The 13,513-nt window shown below is 41.7% G+C and overlaps 1 protein-coding gene across 1 annotated transcript in view; it reads right to left on the bottom strand.

Annotated features, from left to right (window-relative positions):
- Positions 1-13,513, bottom strand: part of LOC102835689 (butyrophilin-like protein 1-like) — a 31,033-nt gene that overhangs the window by 2,565 nt on the left and 14,955 nt on the right. The window contains exons 6-7 of the mRNA XM_006877617.1: positions 2,081-2,107; positions 1,439-1,720 (exon numbers count right to left, since the gene is read on the bottom strand). Of these exons, the coding sequence (XP_006877679.1) occupies positions 1,439-1,720; positions 2,081-2,107 (309 nt within the window). The remainder of the gene's footprint in view (positions 1-1,438; positions 1,721-2,080; positions 2,108-13,513) is intronic.

The raw sequence follows: 13,513 nt of genomic DNA, 5'->3' as shown, positions 1-13,513 counted from the left end.
TTTCTACTCCCGTAAGATTTACACCCTCGGAAACCCTGTACAGGGTCGCTATGGGTCGGACCCGACTCGATGGCACTTAACAACAACAACAACAAGAGGTTCTTAACTATTTAGCGGTCCAAAAAAAAAGCTCTGAAGAATCCAAACTAGAAATGCAGGGAACACCAATGTCTCTAGAACTGGAGTACCAATGTGTGAGAATCAGGTTTTGTGCCAACTTGTTTGAACAGGAGTCCCAGTTGTTTGGCAGGTGATAGTTAACGCTATGATGACGGGCTATGAGAAGCCAATCAATTGAAAGGATGTTTCCTTGGGGGTGTGGCCTGCTCCCAATGTAACAGGCAAGCAGAAAAGACTCGCACTCTTCGCTACTGAGTCCAGATCTCGCATGTGGATCATCCTCCAACATCCGGTTCTTTGAACCTGAGCCAGTGGCCTTCGCTTTGTGGATTTGCCTGCCAGTTCTGCCCACTGAGTGTGCCTGGGAAATTGCATGTCCACCAGAGGACCTTGCATGCCTGTTCCTATTGGCCCAGCTCCTGTGCCCCACACCACCAGTTCTGCAGTGCACCTACCCAGGCCTTGGTCAACCATCACCCTACTTTCTCATCTTACAAGTCCAACCCACCATGTCCCAGGAAAATTCTGAAGGTGAACACTTCCTGATCAAATTGCCTAGGCCCCTCAGAATAGAGGTGGGGATCCACACTCAGTACAAAGTCCAGTTGGATAAAGCAAACTATATTGCAGAGGATTCAACCTTTCTCCTTTCATATACAGACAGTATAAAATGCTCACAGAGTATTTTTTCACAACCAAAGTAAAATAAATTTCCACAGTCAAATTCCACCAACACTGATCCAGCTCAAATAAAAGTCCATTTTTTTTTCTTCTTGTTACAGGAACACAAGACATGAATCGACAATTCTCAGAGTCACCCACATGACTTCCAGTGCCATCCAGCACTCTCCTCAAAGTCTTTCACTTTGGGGAGTCTGAAGCTCCAAATAGAGCCATCATGAGGGGACTAGGACCAAAATAGGTCCTTATGGGGGCACAATTCTGGGGCCAGAGGGGAGTAATGGATATTCAACCCCTGGGAGAACATCCTCACCACCAGAGCCAGATCTCAGCCCCTCCTCAGGAGGGCTCATTTGCTCATTCAAAGAAGAAGGCAATTTGTTAAGAAGCACAGGTGTTCCCTTGGGCCCACCTGCCATGGAACAGATAGTGAGGGATGGGGTTCCTGACCTAATCATGAAATACGGAAAGAGGGTCCCAGAGAAGGAAACGTGAGAGAATGAGAAAATATGAGACCCATCAGTCATGTTGTAGAAGGAGACATCCCCACCATCATAGTCCAGGAAAACCCCCACCTGGCAGAGATCCTGTCTACAAAATAAGTATTTTCGGTGGGTAGCACTGGCATAAACCCTACCTAAAGTATATCCCACAGCCCAAAACCCCTTTCTTGGGCGCTCTATGAACTTCCTATTCCTATCCACATCTTCCCTACAAACACCCACAGCCCACTTGCTTAAGTATCTATTGCTGATTTCTATTTCCCAGTAACATCTCCCTGACATGATGCCCTTGGCACCCAACACACTGCATCTGTCATCACTCAGGTCCTCACAGTTGTCCTTCATGGTCACCCTCATGTTTTCCTGAGAGAGGGCAAGGTAGGGATGGGCAGAATCTGGATCCAGAGTGACAGACCCTGTAAAGAGAGTTAGCAAATCATGCCAGCCCCTCCCCTGCATTATAATAAGGACACAAATACACCTTCCCTCAGACCTACTTAGTGCCATGATTAGATGGCTAAGCACCCTAAACTGAGAGCTAGTGATTCAAGTCCACAGGCCTCCACACAGGATAAGGAACTAAAAGGCTGATTTGGGAGTTCCAGTTTGGGCCAACATTAGTCACACCCTCTAGCCTTAGCTACATGACTATCCCCTTCCCAACCCACCAGCCACTACCAATGGTATCTGCATCTGTATCACCATGAAGAACCAAAGCAGAGGGCAGAAACTCCCAGGCAAGGAGAACTCTCAGAAAGATCTTCCAAGTCACTCACAAATCTGGAAGTGCTCCTTCCGCCAGTCTAAAAAAAGAACCAACAATTTCATGTCAGATTACAGACTTTGCACATTAGAATCAACACCTTTTCTTATAAAACCTATTGATGCAGGAGTTCAAGGGGGAAACGTTTTGGAAACATAAAACTGACGTATTTATTTTTCTCTGTCTCACACACCCAGAACACTCACCTTCCCATGAAACCTTGCAGCTTTCCCCAGAAAGCTAAACCATGAGACTGAACACAGTCTACTTGAACAAAAAAATGTCATTGCCCAGTTTTGGCTATGAAAGTATACTTTCTAACCAGGCCAACTACATTTAAACCTAGGTTTTGTTGAAAAATAATTGAGGAAATTAGAGTATCAAAGACATCTATTTACTTATTAACTGTTGCTAGAGCTAAACTTGAAAGGTGACTCTAAACAATCATAGAGAGAAACACAAATGGCTGCACTGAACTTACAGAATAGCTGTAAGTCATGTTGTGATTAAGTTCCATGAAATTGGTTTCGACTCATAACAACTCTGTACAGGGTTTCCAAAGCTTTAAATCTTCTGTACAAGGAGAGGAGTCATCTTTCTCCTGCAGAGTAGCTAGTGAAGACACATCGCATGTCCTGAATTTTCTTCCTTTATAGCTTATAGTCATGGAACATGGTGGTTCCATAGGACATGGCAATAACTGACCCAAGTTAAAAGTCAATAGAGCAATTATCAAGAAAGAAGAGAGAGAAGTTCAAAGCATGAAGCACATACACACAGTAAGAGATCAGATACTAGTGATCTGTCTCTCTTCATTAGGCACTGGGAGCAAAAACACTCAGTTATCCATAGGAAAATTGAAAAACATTTAATCTATCTATTCCCTTCCTCCAAGAATAGCCCAGAGATATTGCAGGCTTCCAGGAGAAACCCTACTGTGGTAAATAGAATACTGGTCACAAAGATTTCTATATCCTAAGTCTCAGAACCTGTGACTATGTTACCATACATGTTCCTCCCTCCCCTCGTGTTGTTGTTAAGTGCCATTGAGTCAAAGCCAACCAATAATGACCCTTTATAGGGTTTCTTAGGAGTGACTGGTGAGCTTGAACCACCAACCTTGTGGTTCAAACCAACTTTGTAGTCCAGCTCATTAACCCACAGTGCCACCAGACATGATTGTTGTTGTTTTTAAATGCTATTGAGTCAGTTCCAACTCATAGTGACCTTGTACATGGTTTCCAAGGAGCAGCTGGTGGAATTGGTTCATTCTGCCATTGCATTAGTTACAAAGTAAGCCATCTCAGGAGAAGGAAAAGGAGATCCATTACCATCAAGAAAGAAGAGTCACGATAGAGTGAGTTCTTTGGATCCTGAGATCCTTATGCACTGAGGACATCAGTCCATCAAGACCTTGTTCTGTTTGTAGCTGACCTTGTTCTGTTTGTAGCAAGGTCATATCTTAAATCTCTTCCAATCTCCTACAAATTTCAGGCTGACTATGCCATAATCTTCCCTACTAAAGTAACGAAAGTTGGAACCCTCCATAAAGCCACCTCAGCCTACTAACTGAGCTATAGGCTCTGAGTCAAGTCTGCATTTAGTAAAGGGTCTAATAACTCAATTCAAAACACTATCATCATAGACACTTGAGGGGGAGAGAAAGGAACAGCCAGAAATATCACCATAGAAAGCTTGTATGTCCTTCTTTGGCCTATAAGTTATTAGAATATCTAAAATGGTTCTACAACATGCCCAGTGAAGGAGGCTTCCTGTGGAGCCTCTGCATTACATAAGACCATAGGTAGAATCCTGAACCCCATCCAGAATCTTCTAGGTGGGAAATTTCCACTTGAAAGGACAAGCAGACCAGTCTGGAGCAGCTTGAAGAACAGAAGATGCTTCTTGAAGGAAAGATTGACAGGAAAAACACAAAACAATAACAGCAGTCCAAATGATTACTACAAGAACAAGCAAGTTGTTCACCCAGGAGACATCAAGGCAAGTGGTTGGGTCCTCTCAGGGCAAACCCCCTGCCAAAACTAAGACTCAATGGGAATTCATGAACAGACATGCACTCAGATTGGTGACCACATTGTTCATCAATAAGTGGAAGTGAAGGAAAAACAGCAATGAAGCTGCAAGCTAAGCCCAGCAATGTTCAATAGACTCCTGTGAACCCAGGTGGAGAGCTGGTTAGCCAGCAGTATGGCAAGACCTGAGGACTTGTGGGCCCAGAGTCAGTGACATAGCCATAGAGGACTAGAGTGGAGAGTGAAACATCCAGCTGATAAGAAGAAAGGGCATATGCATAAAAACACTCACACCTGCAGACTATACCCACTTGACCTGGCTTCAATGGCTGGATGATCAGAGCTCAACCAGAAGAAGAAAGAAGAGGAAAAAAAGAGTAATCAGATACAATTTAATGAACTTGACCTAAACCTATGGATGCAGTAGCTTAAAAGAAGGAACAAATCTTTACAGCGAGGATCATTCCCACGAGGATCATTCCCACCCTCTCGATACACAGGGTAGACAGGGATGGGCAACTTGGACATTGGCTACCCCAAATGGAGGGGGCTACAAAGTCAAGAAGTGACTGGTTTATAAGCTTTCAAGAGGGAGCCTAGATCCAGAGGGCATGTAGGAAAGTAGACTCTCCACTGAGTAGTATCCAATCTGTCTGGGCAAGGCTGATAAAAGGAGATGGGGATAGGTCTCTTGTGGTACAATAGTGAATAATTGTTATCAGGACTGATTGTGAGGGTTGGAAATGTAAAGGTAGATGTTTTGTAGCAAAAAGAGGGGAGTGATTGAGTTTGCAGTCTAGGAGCAGAGGTCTCTGGGACCATCAAGGGAGAAGAGCGGAGTGTGGGACCATACACAGAGAAACAGTGACACCAGAGATGGAGGCGGAGACGATGATATGGAGAGATAGAGAAGCTGGAGACTCTAGACCCAGAGAAGGTGAGGAGCTGTATGCTGACAACTGGGGGGCAGGTTTGCAGGGTATACCCTTTGGTTGGTTGATGATGCATGGAGGGGACTGGAACCATGGCAATGAAACCATATAAAATAGGATAAATGTAAAGCTAGTGTTCTCCCATGTAAACTATCACATAATTCACAATAAAACATTTTTTTTAAATAAACACTATCATCAAGTAAATTCCAAATCATAGCAAACCTATACCAGGTTTCTGAGAGTCTTAAGTATTTACAAGAGCACACAGCCTCATCTTTTTACTGCAAATCAGCTATTGGATTTGAACTTGAAGTTAGCAGCGCAATACCCAACCCACAACACCACCAGGATCAACATTTATTCACAGAACTGATATGTGATTGGATTTTTTCATGTTTTTGGACTATTGTGAAAACCAAGGGGGTTTTCAACATAAGCTGTGCTGAAATTTAAACATAGCCAATTCATTCAGGAACTATTAAATGCACTATTATTACCAAAAGCCTTGTTGTTGTGATTGTTAGGTTCCATCAAGTCGGTACCAAGTCATAGCGACCCCAGCACAGCAGAACAAAACACTTTCTGATCCTATACCAAACTCACAATCATTGCTGAGCTTGAACCCATTGCTGTTACTACTGTGCCAATCCCTCTCATTGGAGGTCTTCCTCTTTTTCTCCAACTCTCCACTTTACCAAGTATAATGTCCTGCTCCAGGGACTGGTCCCTCCTGATAATATGCCCAAAGTATGATAGAAAAAGTCTGGTCATCCTGGCTTCTAAGGAGCGGCCATTATTAAAATACAAACTAACCAAAGGGAGTTTACTTCTGCAGAATTTAAAGTATTGTACTAAGTCTTTCCCTTTCATCTACTAGGACATTGCTCATGCCATTCTCTATCTTATGGGGGTGGTAGAGAGAACAAACTCAGATGTTAAGAATCAAATCGTTGAAATTTGTAATTCTTTAGAACTTTCCTTAGTGTCACTGAATTCCAGATCAGTATCCTTTGGAAAACATGAACTCACAGTCTATGAAATTATTATCAGAAAATCCATGATCTTGCCTAGTGCTAAATTTATAGATCCAAATAGACTTCAACTCTATTGTTAGGTTACTAGATACTGTCAAGTTGGCTCCAGCTTATAGCAGTCCTATGCACAACAGAACAATACATGCCTGTCCTGCATCATCATACAAAGCTTGTGTCCATTATGATACTCTCTGTCTCTTAACTGGTATATTTAACCCATTTATATTCAGTGTGATTATTAATAGGTATGCACTGATTGCTATCATTTTGCTGTGTGGCTTTTTTCTCATATTGCTGGTTTCTTTGTTCCACATACATTTCTGCACTGAGTTCATTTCGTTTGTGGGTTTTCTTTTCATTTTCTTCATTACTGTTATTTTAAGTTTACTAAATCTCTCTGATTTTCCTCTTTTTATTTTCATGTGAAAGTGTATTGATTTTTGTTGAGGTTGCCCTGTAATTTGTCGGGGACTGGCAACATAGTTGTGTTGTTCACGAGTGTTTGGTTCACGAGGAGGGGAGACCCAGCAGCAATAGGGACAGCAAAAGAATACACAGAAAGACAGAAGGAAGAAGACAACGAGACACCCCAAAACCAGGGTGGATACATCACTGGTGGGCAGGCTTGGGACTACAGGCATCATGGGCTCTGCAGGCAGCAACGCACTGCTCTGCAAACTGTACTGCATGCCCTCCAACTAAAGCACACTTCCACCGCCTGCCTGTACTGCCCAGCCAGCAAGCTGTAATGCACAGTCTGCAAGCCGTAAGACACGGCTTGCCAAGCTGTAAAGCATGCCTTCACTGCCTGCCTGTTCGTAATGCACGGTCTCACTGCATGCCTGTAATGCACCCCTGGGCCAGCCTGCGTCTCAGTTTTATGTAGGGGAGGAGCTTCACACCAAGCTGGAAGGGACTAAAACAGGATACAGCTAACATCAGTAATTTTCCAGACACTCAGGTAACTTTACATTGTACTTTGCTGGTTCGAATCCCAGGCCTGCAACTTGGTTTCTCAGGCTCAATTAACATATCTATAGCCCATGAGCTCAGCTGGATGAAGGTGAAAGAGAAGGACAAAAGGCTTGGGAGGGTCCTGCTGTGTTGGCTTCCTGAGCCAGGCTTGCAGGAAGATGCGAGATGCACAGGTGAATGGGCTGCACCCGGAAAAGGGATTAGGGAGGAGGGGTTTTTTGTCTATAGAACAAAGGACCGGGAAGTAGCTAAACTATTTTCAGTTAATCCATTGGAGAAAGGCTTGACGTTTGAAACCTTTAGTCTCGGCTTTAGGAGGTTTTAATATTTCTCTGTGGATAATACGGGCTCATGTCTGCATTTAATTATAAACATAACTGAATACTAAGATTAAAAACAATATGCCATGACTGCCAGTGGCCAGAATTTGTTCCTCAGAGCCTGCGGCCTGCAACACTCGGGCCCAGTGGGCCTCGAACTTCTACACGGTCTGCAACAGTAATTCATTATTTTCCCCAGTTTAAAGTCTGTCTTATCTTGATATCTACTTCCTTGTCATTTGGATATTCTATATCTACACTATTTCCTCTTTTTGCTTTGTAGTTGACTTCATTATAAATGTTTCTCTGCTATTCATAGAGTTTTCAATGACTAGCGATTCGGAAGTAGTTTGTCATTCTTTCTTCATTATAAATAAATCTTCTGGTTCCCTATTTTCAGTCTGATAGGTTTGTTTCACTTCAAATACTTCTATGTCTGAATTGAATTCTGGATGGTACTGTCATGTATGGTAATCTCAGGTTGCTGTCTGCTGTTGTTGGTTCTCAGTCCAAAGAACACCTTTCAGTATTTTTTGCAAAATTGATCTTATTATTTCAAATTCTTTAAATTTCTGTTTATTTGAAAATGTCCTAATTTTACCTTCATATTTGAGGGATAGGTTTGCTAGTTTCTTAGTTAGCAATTTTTTTCTTTCAGGGTTTTGTATATCTCATCCCATTGCCTTCTTACCTACATGGTTCCTGTGGAGAAATCAGAGCTTAGTTTTATTGATTCTCCTTGGTATATAATTTTTCAGTTTTCAAAAACTGCTCTCAAGATTTTTTTGCTTGTCTTTGGCTTTAGAAATTTGATTATGATATATCTTGGTGGTTTTCTTTTGGGGTCTACTGTTTGGAGTTTGTTTAACTTTCTTAATTGTATTCTTTTCTCTTTTTTTTTTTATTATGAACTGAGTGATAGTTTATATGGGAGAACATCAGCTTACATCATCGTTTCATTGCAATGATTACAATCGCCTCTGTGCATCATCATTCAACAATATTTGTTTCTATTCCCCTCTGTTTTGTTTTGTGTGGTTATTTTTGAGGGTGGGTATATATAAAAAAAAACACACTCAGGAATATGTAATAATTTAAATATCCAAAGGGCACATTCTACAAGCCTGCCTCCTGGCCACCAATAGTCAGTCCCTCTCTTTCCATGAATCTAGAGTCCTCAGCTGCTCCCTCTTTCCATGTCAACAGCTATGCCTCTATCTCAGGTGTTTCTACTTCTCTGGATAGGGTTCCACATTCCACTTGTGCTCTTCTCCTTTGATGGTCCTAGATCCTCTGTTTCTAGACTGTAAGATTAACTACTTCCCTGTTTTTGTTACAAAATTTCTACGTTTACAGTTGTGACAGTCATAGTTAGTCAAATAACAATTACTCACTATTGAATCATAAGAATCATATCCCTTCTCTTTTCACCAGACCTATCTAGACAAGATGAAAACTATTCAGTGGGGACTCTATCTTCCCCTACACATTCTTAAACTAAACTCCTTGAAAACTAATAAGCCAGTTACTTCGTGCCTTTATAGCCCCCTCATTTTAGGTAGCCAGTATCTAAGTTGCTCGTTCCTATCTACCCTATATACAGAGGGGATAGCATTGATACTTGATGTGAAGACTCCTTCCCTCTCAGTTGCTATTTTGAGCTACTACATCCATAAGTATAGATCAAGTTCATCAAATGGTAGCAATTTACCCCCATTTTCTTTATCAAAAAAATATTTTTTATCATCCTCTAATTGAGTTCTTATTATTAAGCCATTGAGGCTAGGTCAAATGATACTTTCTACAAGTTTGGGCATTCTTGGGCATCTCCCCTCACTTCCTATCAGATAGATGCTTCACTCTCAGCTCTAGCCCTCCATGGCTATGTCCTTGTCCATGGGTTCAGAAGTCCCCAGATCTCACCACACTTTGGACCAACCACCTCTTCCTTTTTCTCTCTTTCATCTCCAGATCAATGGGACTCTAGGGAATGTAGTTGAACTCAGCCTATTTCTTCATTGCTGCATTTCCCCTTCTTCCACTCACTAGTAGACCAATGTTGTCGCCAGCAAGCTTACATGCCTGCTTATGTGTTCCCTTTGAGTTTTAGTCTTGGAGCAGGGGATGGGGAGGTTTGTCCTGAAATAACTTGATTGCTTGCCTTGATGGCTTCCCGGCAAACAAGTTGCTTGCTCTTGTAGTAGCCAATCATACTGCCATTTTTGTTTTGGGTTTTTCCTGATGATCTTTCTTTGAAAGTGTACCATTGAAGATGTATCAGCTCTAATCATTCCAGGCTAGTCTACTTGTCCTCTCTAGTGTGACTGTCCCACTTCAGAAGGTTCTGGATGGGACACAGGATTCCACCTAAGGTTCTTATACTGTAAAGGCTCTGCAAGAGACCTATTTCACAAGGCAAGTTCTAGAATATATTTTAGGTATTCCAATCAGTTATAGGCTGAAGATGGGCTTGCAAGCTTTCTGTAATCATGTTTCCCAGTATTCCTTTCTATTTCGCTCAAGTGTCTATTTTACAATAGTAGGCAAGGGAAACCAATATTCATAAGACAATCAAGCATCTTAGCATTATTTCCCGTCTTCAGACTATGCCTTGATCCCTGTATCACAGAACCCATTGTCCCAAGGTTGAGCATTCATCACTATTTACCTCTGTCCCATTTAAGCCTTGCAAACCTGTCTCATTGCTCCTCTATCTACCTTGTTCTTCCACCCTCTCCCCCTTCTTTTGTATTGCCATCCCCAACACCCGAACTATGATGTGTCTGCCCCAATAACCTGTGCTCTAGTGCTCAATCATCCCCTCCCTTCATGCCCCCTAAACTCCCCCACCACACCTCCACCAGTAACAAAGAATATATTTTTATTTTTTAGTATGGGTATCTTTTCTTAAGCTTTTACAATAATGGTCTTATGCAATATTTTTCCCTTTGTGACTGACTAATTTCACTCAGCATAATGTCCTCAAGGTTCATCTATATTATGTGGTAACTTGCAACTTCTTTGTTATTCTTCATGGTAGCATAACATTCCATTGTGCTTGTGTACCAAAATTATTTTATTCATTCTTCCATTGATGGACACTTAGGCTGTCTCCATATTTTTGATATTGTGAATCATGTGGCTATGAACATTGGTGTTCTACTCATGTTATGGCTCTTGTTTCTTGTGGATATATACCAAGTAGAGGAATTATTGCATCATATGGCTTTTCTGTTTCTAACTTTCTGAGGAAGCACCATATTGTTTTCCAGATTGGTTGGACTATTTTGTATTTCTACTAGCAATGTAAGAAGGTCCCAGTGTCTCCACATCACCAGCATTTATTGTCCTCTGCATTTTTCAACTTCAATGTTATTGTTGGTGTGAGATGATATACCATTGTGGGAGTTCTGGTAGTGCAGTGGTTACCAATCGGGCTGTGAACCACAAGATCAGCAGTTCAAAACTACCAGCTGTTCCATGGGAGAAAGATGAGGCATTCTGCTCCCATAAAGATTTACAGCCTCAGAAACCCTGTACAGAGTCACTATGAGTCAGAACCGACTCCACAGCACACAGCCACCACCACCACCAATGGTTAATGAGGAGTCTTGGTGTGGCACTGTGGGCTAATGAGTCAGACTGCAAAGTTGTTTGAACTGCAACGTCAGTGGTTCAAGCTCACCAGCTGTTCCTTGAAAACCCTATATAGAGTCACTATTGGTTGGAATCGACTCAATGGCATTTAACAACAACAAAAGCAGAGGAGGTGGGACTTGATGGCAGCTAGGGAGGAGGTGCAGTGAAGTTCGCCATCAGTCACACCACAGAATACCAGGTAAAGCAGATCCAGGGCAGAGCTCCAAAACTCAGAACCACATAGCTAGGAATATTTTTAAAGTTTGAAGGCTTATAGCTAGTGGAATTTGAAGCTGAAGTAAGAAATCACGTACTTTTGAATCTGCCAGGCTCAGAGGCCCAGAGCAGACATCGTGGGCGAAACCAAATGGCAAGACAAGCAGGGGAGCAGAAACACCACAGAAAAACACTGTGGGAACCTTGGAGCAAAGGTGGACAACACACTTTGTCATTTTTGCTTTTTTCTGATTTTCTTTTTTTTGGTATCAGTTCACTGGCCCCCTACTGTTTGCACACCTCCATTCTGTTGACTATAGAGGTCCCTCCCTCACCACTGGTGGATTCTTCTGCCACACATGTGCACAGATACTAAGCCCAAGAGCAGGCCCTGAACATTTTTTGTTTTTTGTTTTTGTATTTAAATATGGGAAAAGTCAGAACAGGGCTGTAGAGAAAGAAAGAGAGTTTAAAAACAAAACAAGCCCAAAACTAAATTAAAGCCTGAAGTATAGCAAAACAACCAACAATGGCATCTTGAAATCCCTCAGGAAGCTTTGAAAGCAAGAAGTGGAAGAGAGGACATTAAAGTCATACTCAAATAGGCTACAGATTTTTCTTCTTCTTCTTTCTTCTTTCTTCTTTCTTCTTTCTTCTTCCTTCTTCCTTCTTCCTTCTTCCTTCTTCCTTCTTCCTTCTTCCTTCTTCCTTCTTCCTTCTTCCTTCTTCCTTCTTTCTTCTTCTTCTTCTTCTTCTTCTTCTCTCCCACCTCTCCATTTTCTGTGATTATACACTACAGTATTCAGTCTAGTTTTGTTTTTTGCTGATACCATTTTGCTGTTTTATGCTCCCCCTTTTACCTTTCTCTCCCTATATTACCCAAGAAGAGTCATCAACTGCTGCCATATTGTCAAGCTGCAATCACACTTTATAAAACACCAAAACACAGGCAAGAACCAGTACCAACCATAGGGAGGCAGACAACACCTGTGAAAGTTACTCTGAGTTAAGCAATAAGAAGAGTGAAAAGGGAAGCCCACATCCTGATCACATCTACTGGAAGGAATCAGAAAGTATAAAAAATACCAAAACAAATACTCAATTAAATATTAAGGCCATTGTTGTTGTTGTTGTTAAGTGCCGTCGAGTCGGTTCCGACCCATAGCGACCCTGTACAGGGTTTCCAAGGGTGTAAATCTTTACGGGAGTAGAAAGCCTCATCTTTCTCCCGCGGAGCAGCTGGTAGTTTCGAACCGCTGACCTTAAGGTTCGCAGCCCGATTCGTAACCACTACGCTACCAGAGCTCCTTTAGGCCATAGATAAACACTAAACATGTCCAAGAAGCAAAAGCAGATGACCATATCAGCACATGTCCATAAACAAGATAAAATGTCTGACACAAATGACCTAGAGGTAGACCTGGACTCCATTCTGGAAGGAGGGCAGGCCTTGTAAATGCCTGAAAAGGAATTCAGAGAAATGATTATAAACTGTTTCAAAACACTTTACAATAGAGTTGAGAAAAATAAGGAAGAAGTCAGGAAAGCGCTACAGGAACAATCAAATAAGATACAGCATTGGAAACAGTTCAAAACCTATAGAAAGACATCCAAATGATCAATAATAGAATAACGGAAATAGACAATACTCTGAAAGGACAAAGGAATAGAATAGATGAGATGGAAGGCAGAACCAGTGAGCTGGAAGACAAATCTCTAAATACCACTAAGATAGAAGAGCAAACAGAAAAAGGGATAAAAAATTCTGAAAAAGGTCTAAGATTCATGTTGAACAACATGAAGAGGAATAACTTAAGAATTATCGGCATTCCAGACCAAGAAGAATCACACAAGTCCACAGAAGAAATAGTTGAAGAACTGCCAGAAGAAAATTTCTCTGACATCCTGAAAACTGAAAAGATAAACATTCAAGAAGCTCAATGAACCCCAGGAAGGATAGACGCCCCCAAAAAATAACCAAGACATACCATAATCAAGCTCTCCAAAATCAAAGATAAGGACAGAATCCTGAAAGCAGCTAGGGAAAACAGAAGTGTTACATACAAAAGCAAGCAAGTCAGATAAACTGGGATCTCTCAGCAAAAACCATGCAAGCAAGAAGGCAATGGGGAGATATATATAAAACCCTGAAAGAAAAAAACTGCCAACCAAGAATTCTGTATCCAGCAAAGCTATCAATCAAATATAACAGTGTAATCAAAACATTCCAGAATAAACAGAAGCTAAGGGATTGTGCCAAAGCCAACCCTGTGCTACAAAACATCCTAAAGGGA

Source organism: Chrysochloris asiatica, unplaced genomic scaffold, assembly GCF_000296735.1.
Source record: "Chrysochloris asiatica unplaced genomic scaffold, ChrAsi1.0 scaffold00536, whole genome shotgun sequence".
In the NCBI taxonomy this organism is placed as follows: domain Eukaryota; kingdom Metazoa; phylum Chordata; class Mammalia; order Afrosoricida; family Chrysochloridae; genus Chrysochloris; species Chrysochloris asiatica.
The sequence above is the reverse complement of the archived record's forward strand: the minus strand, read 5'-3'. Positions and strand labels throughout refer to the sequence as shown.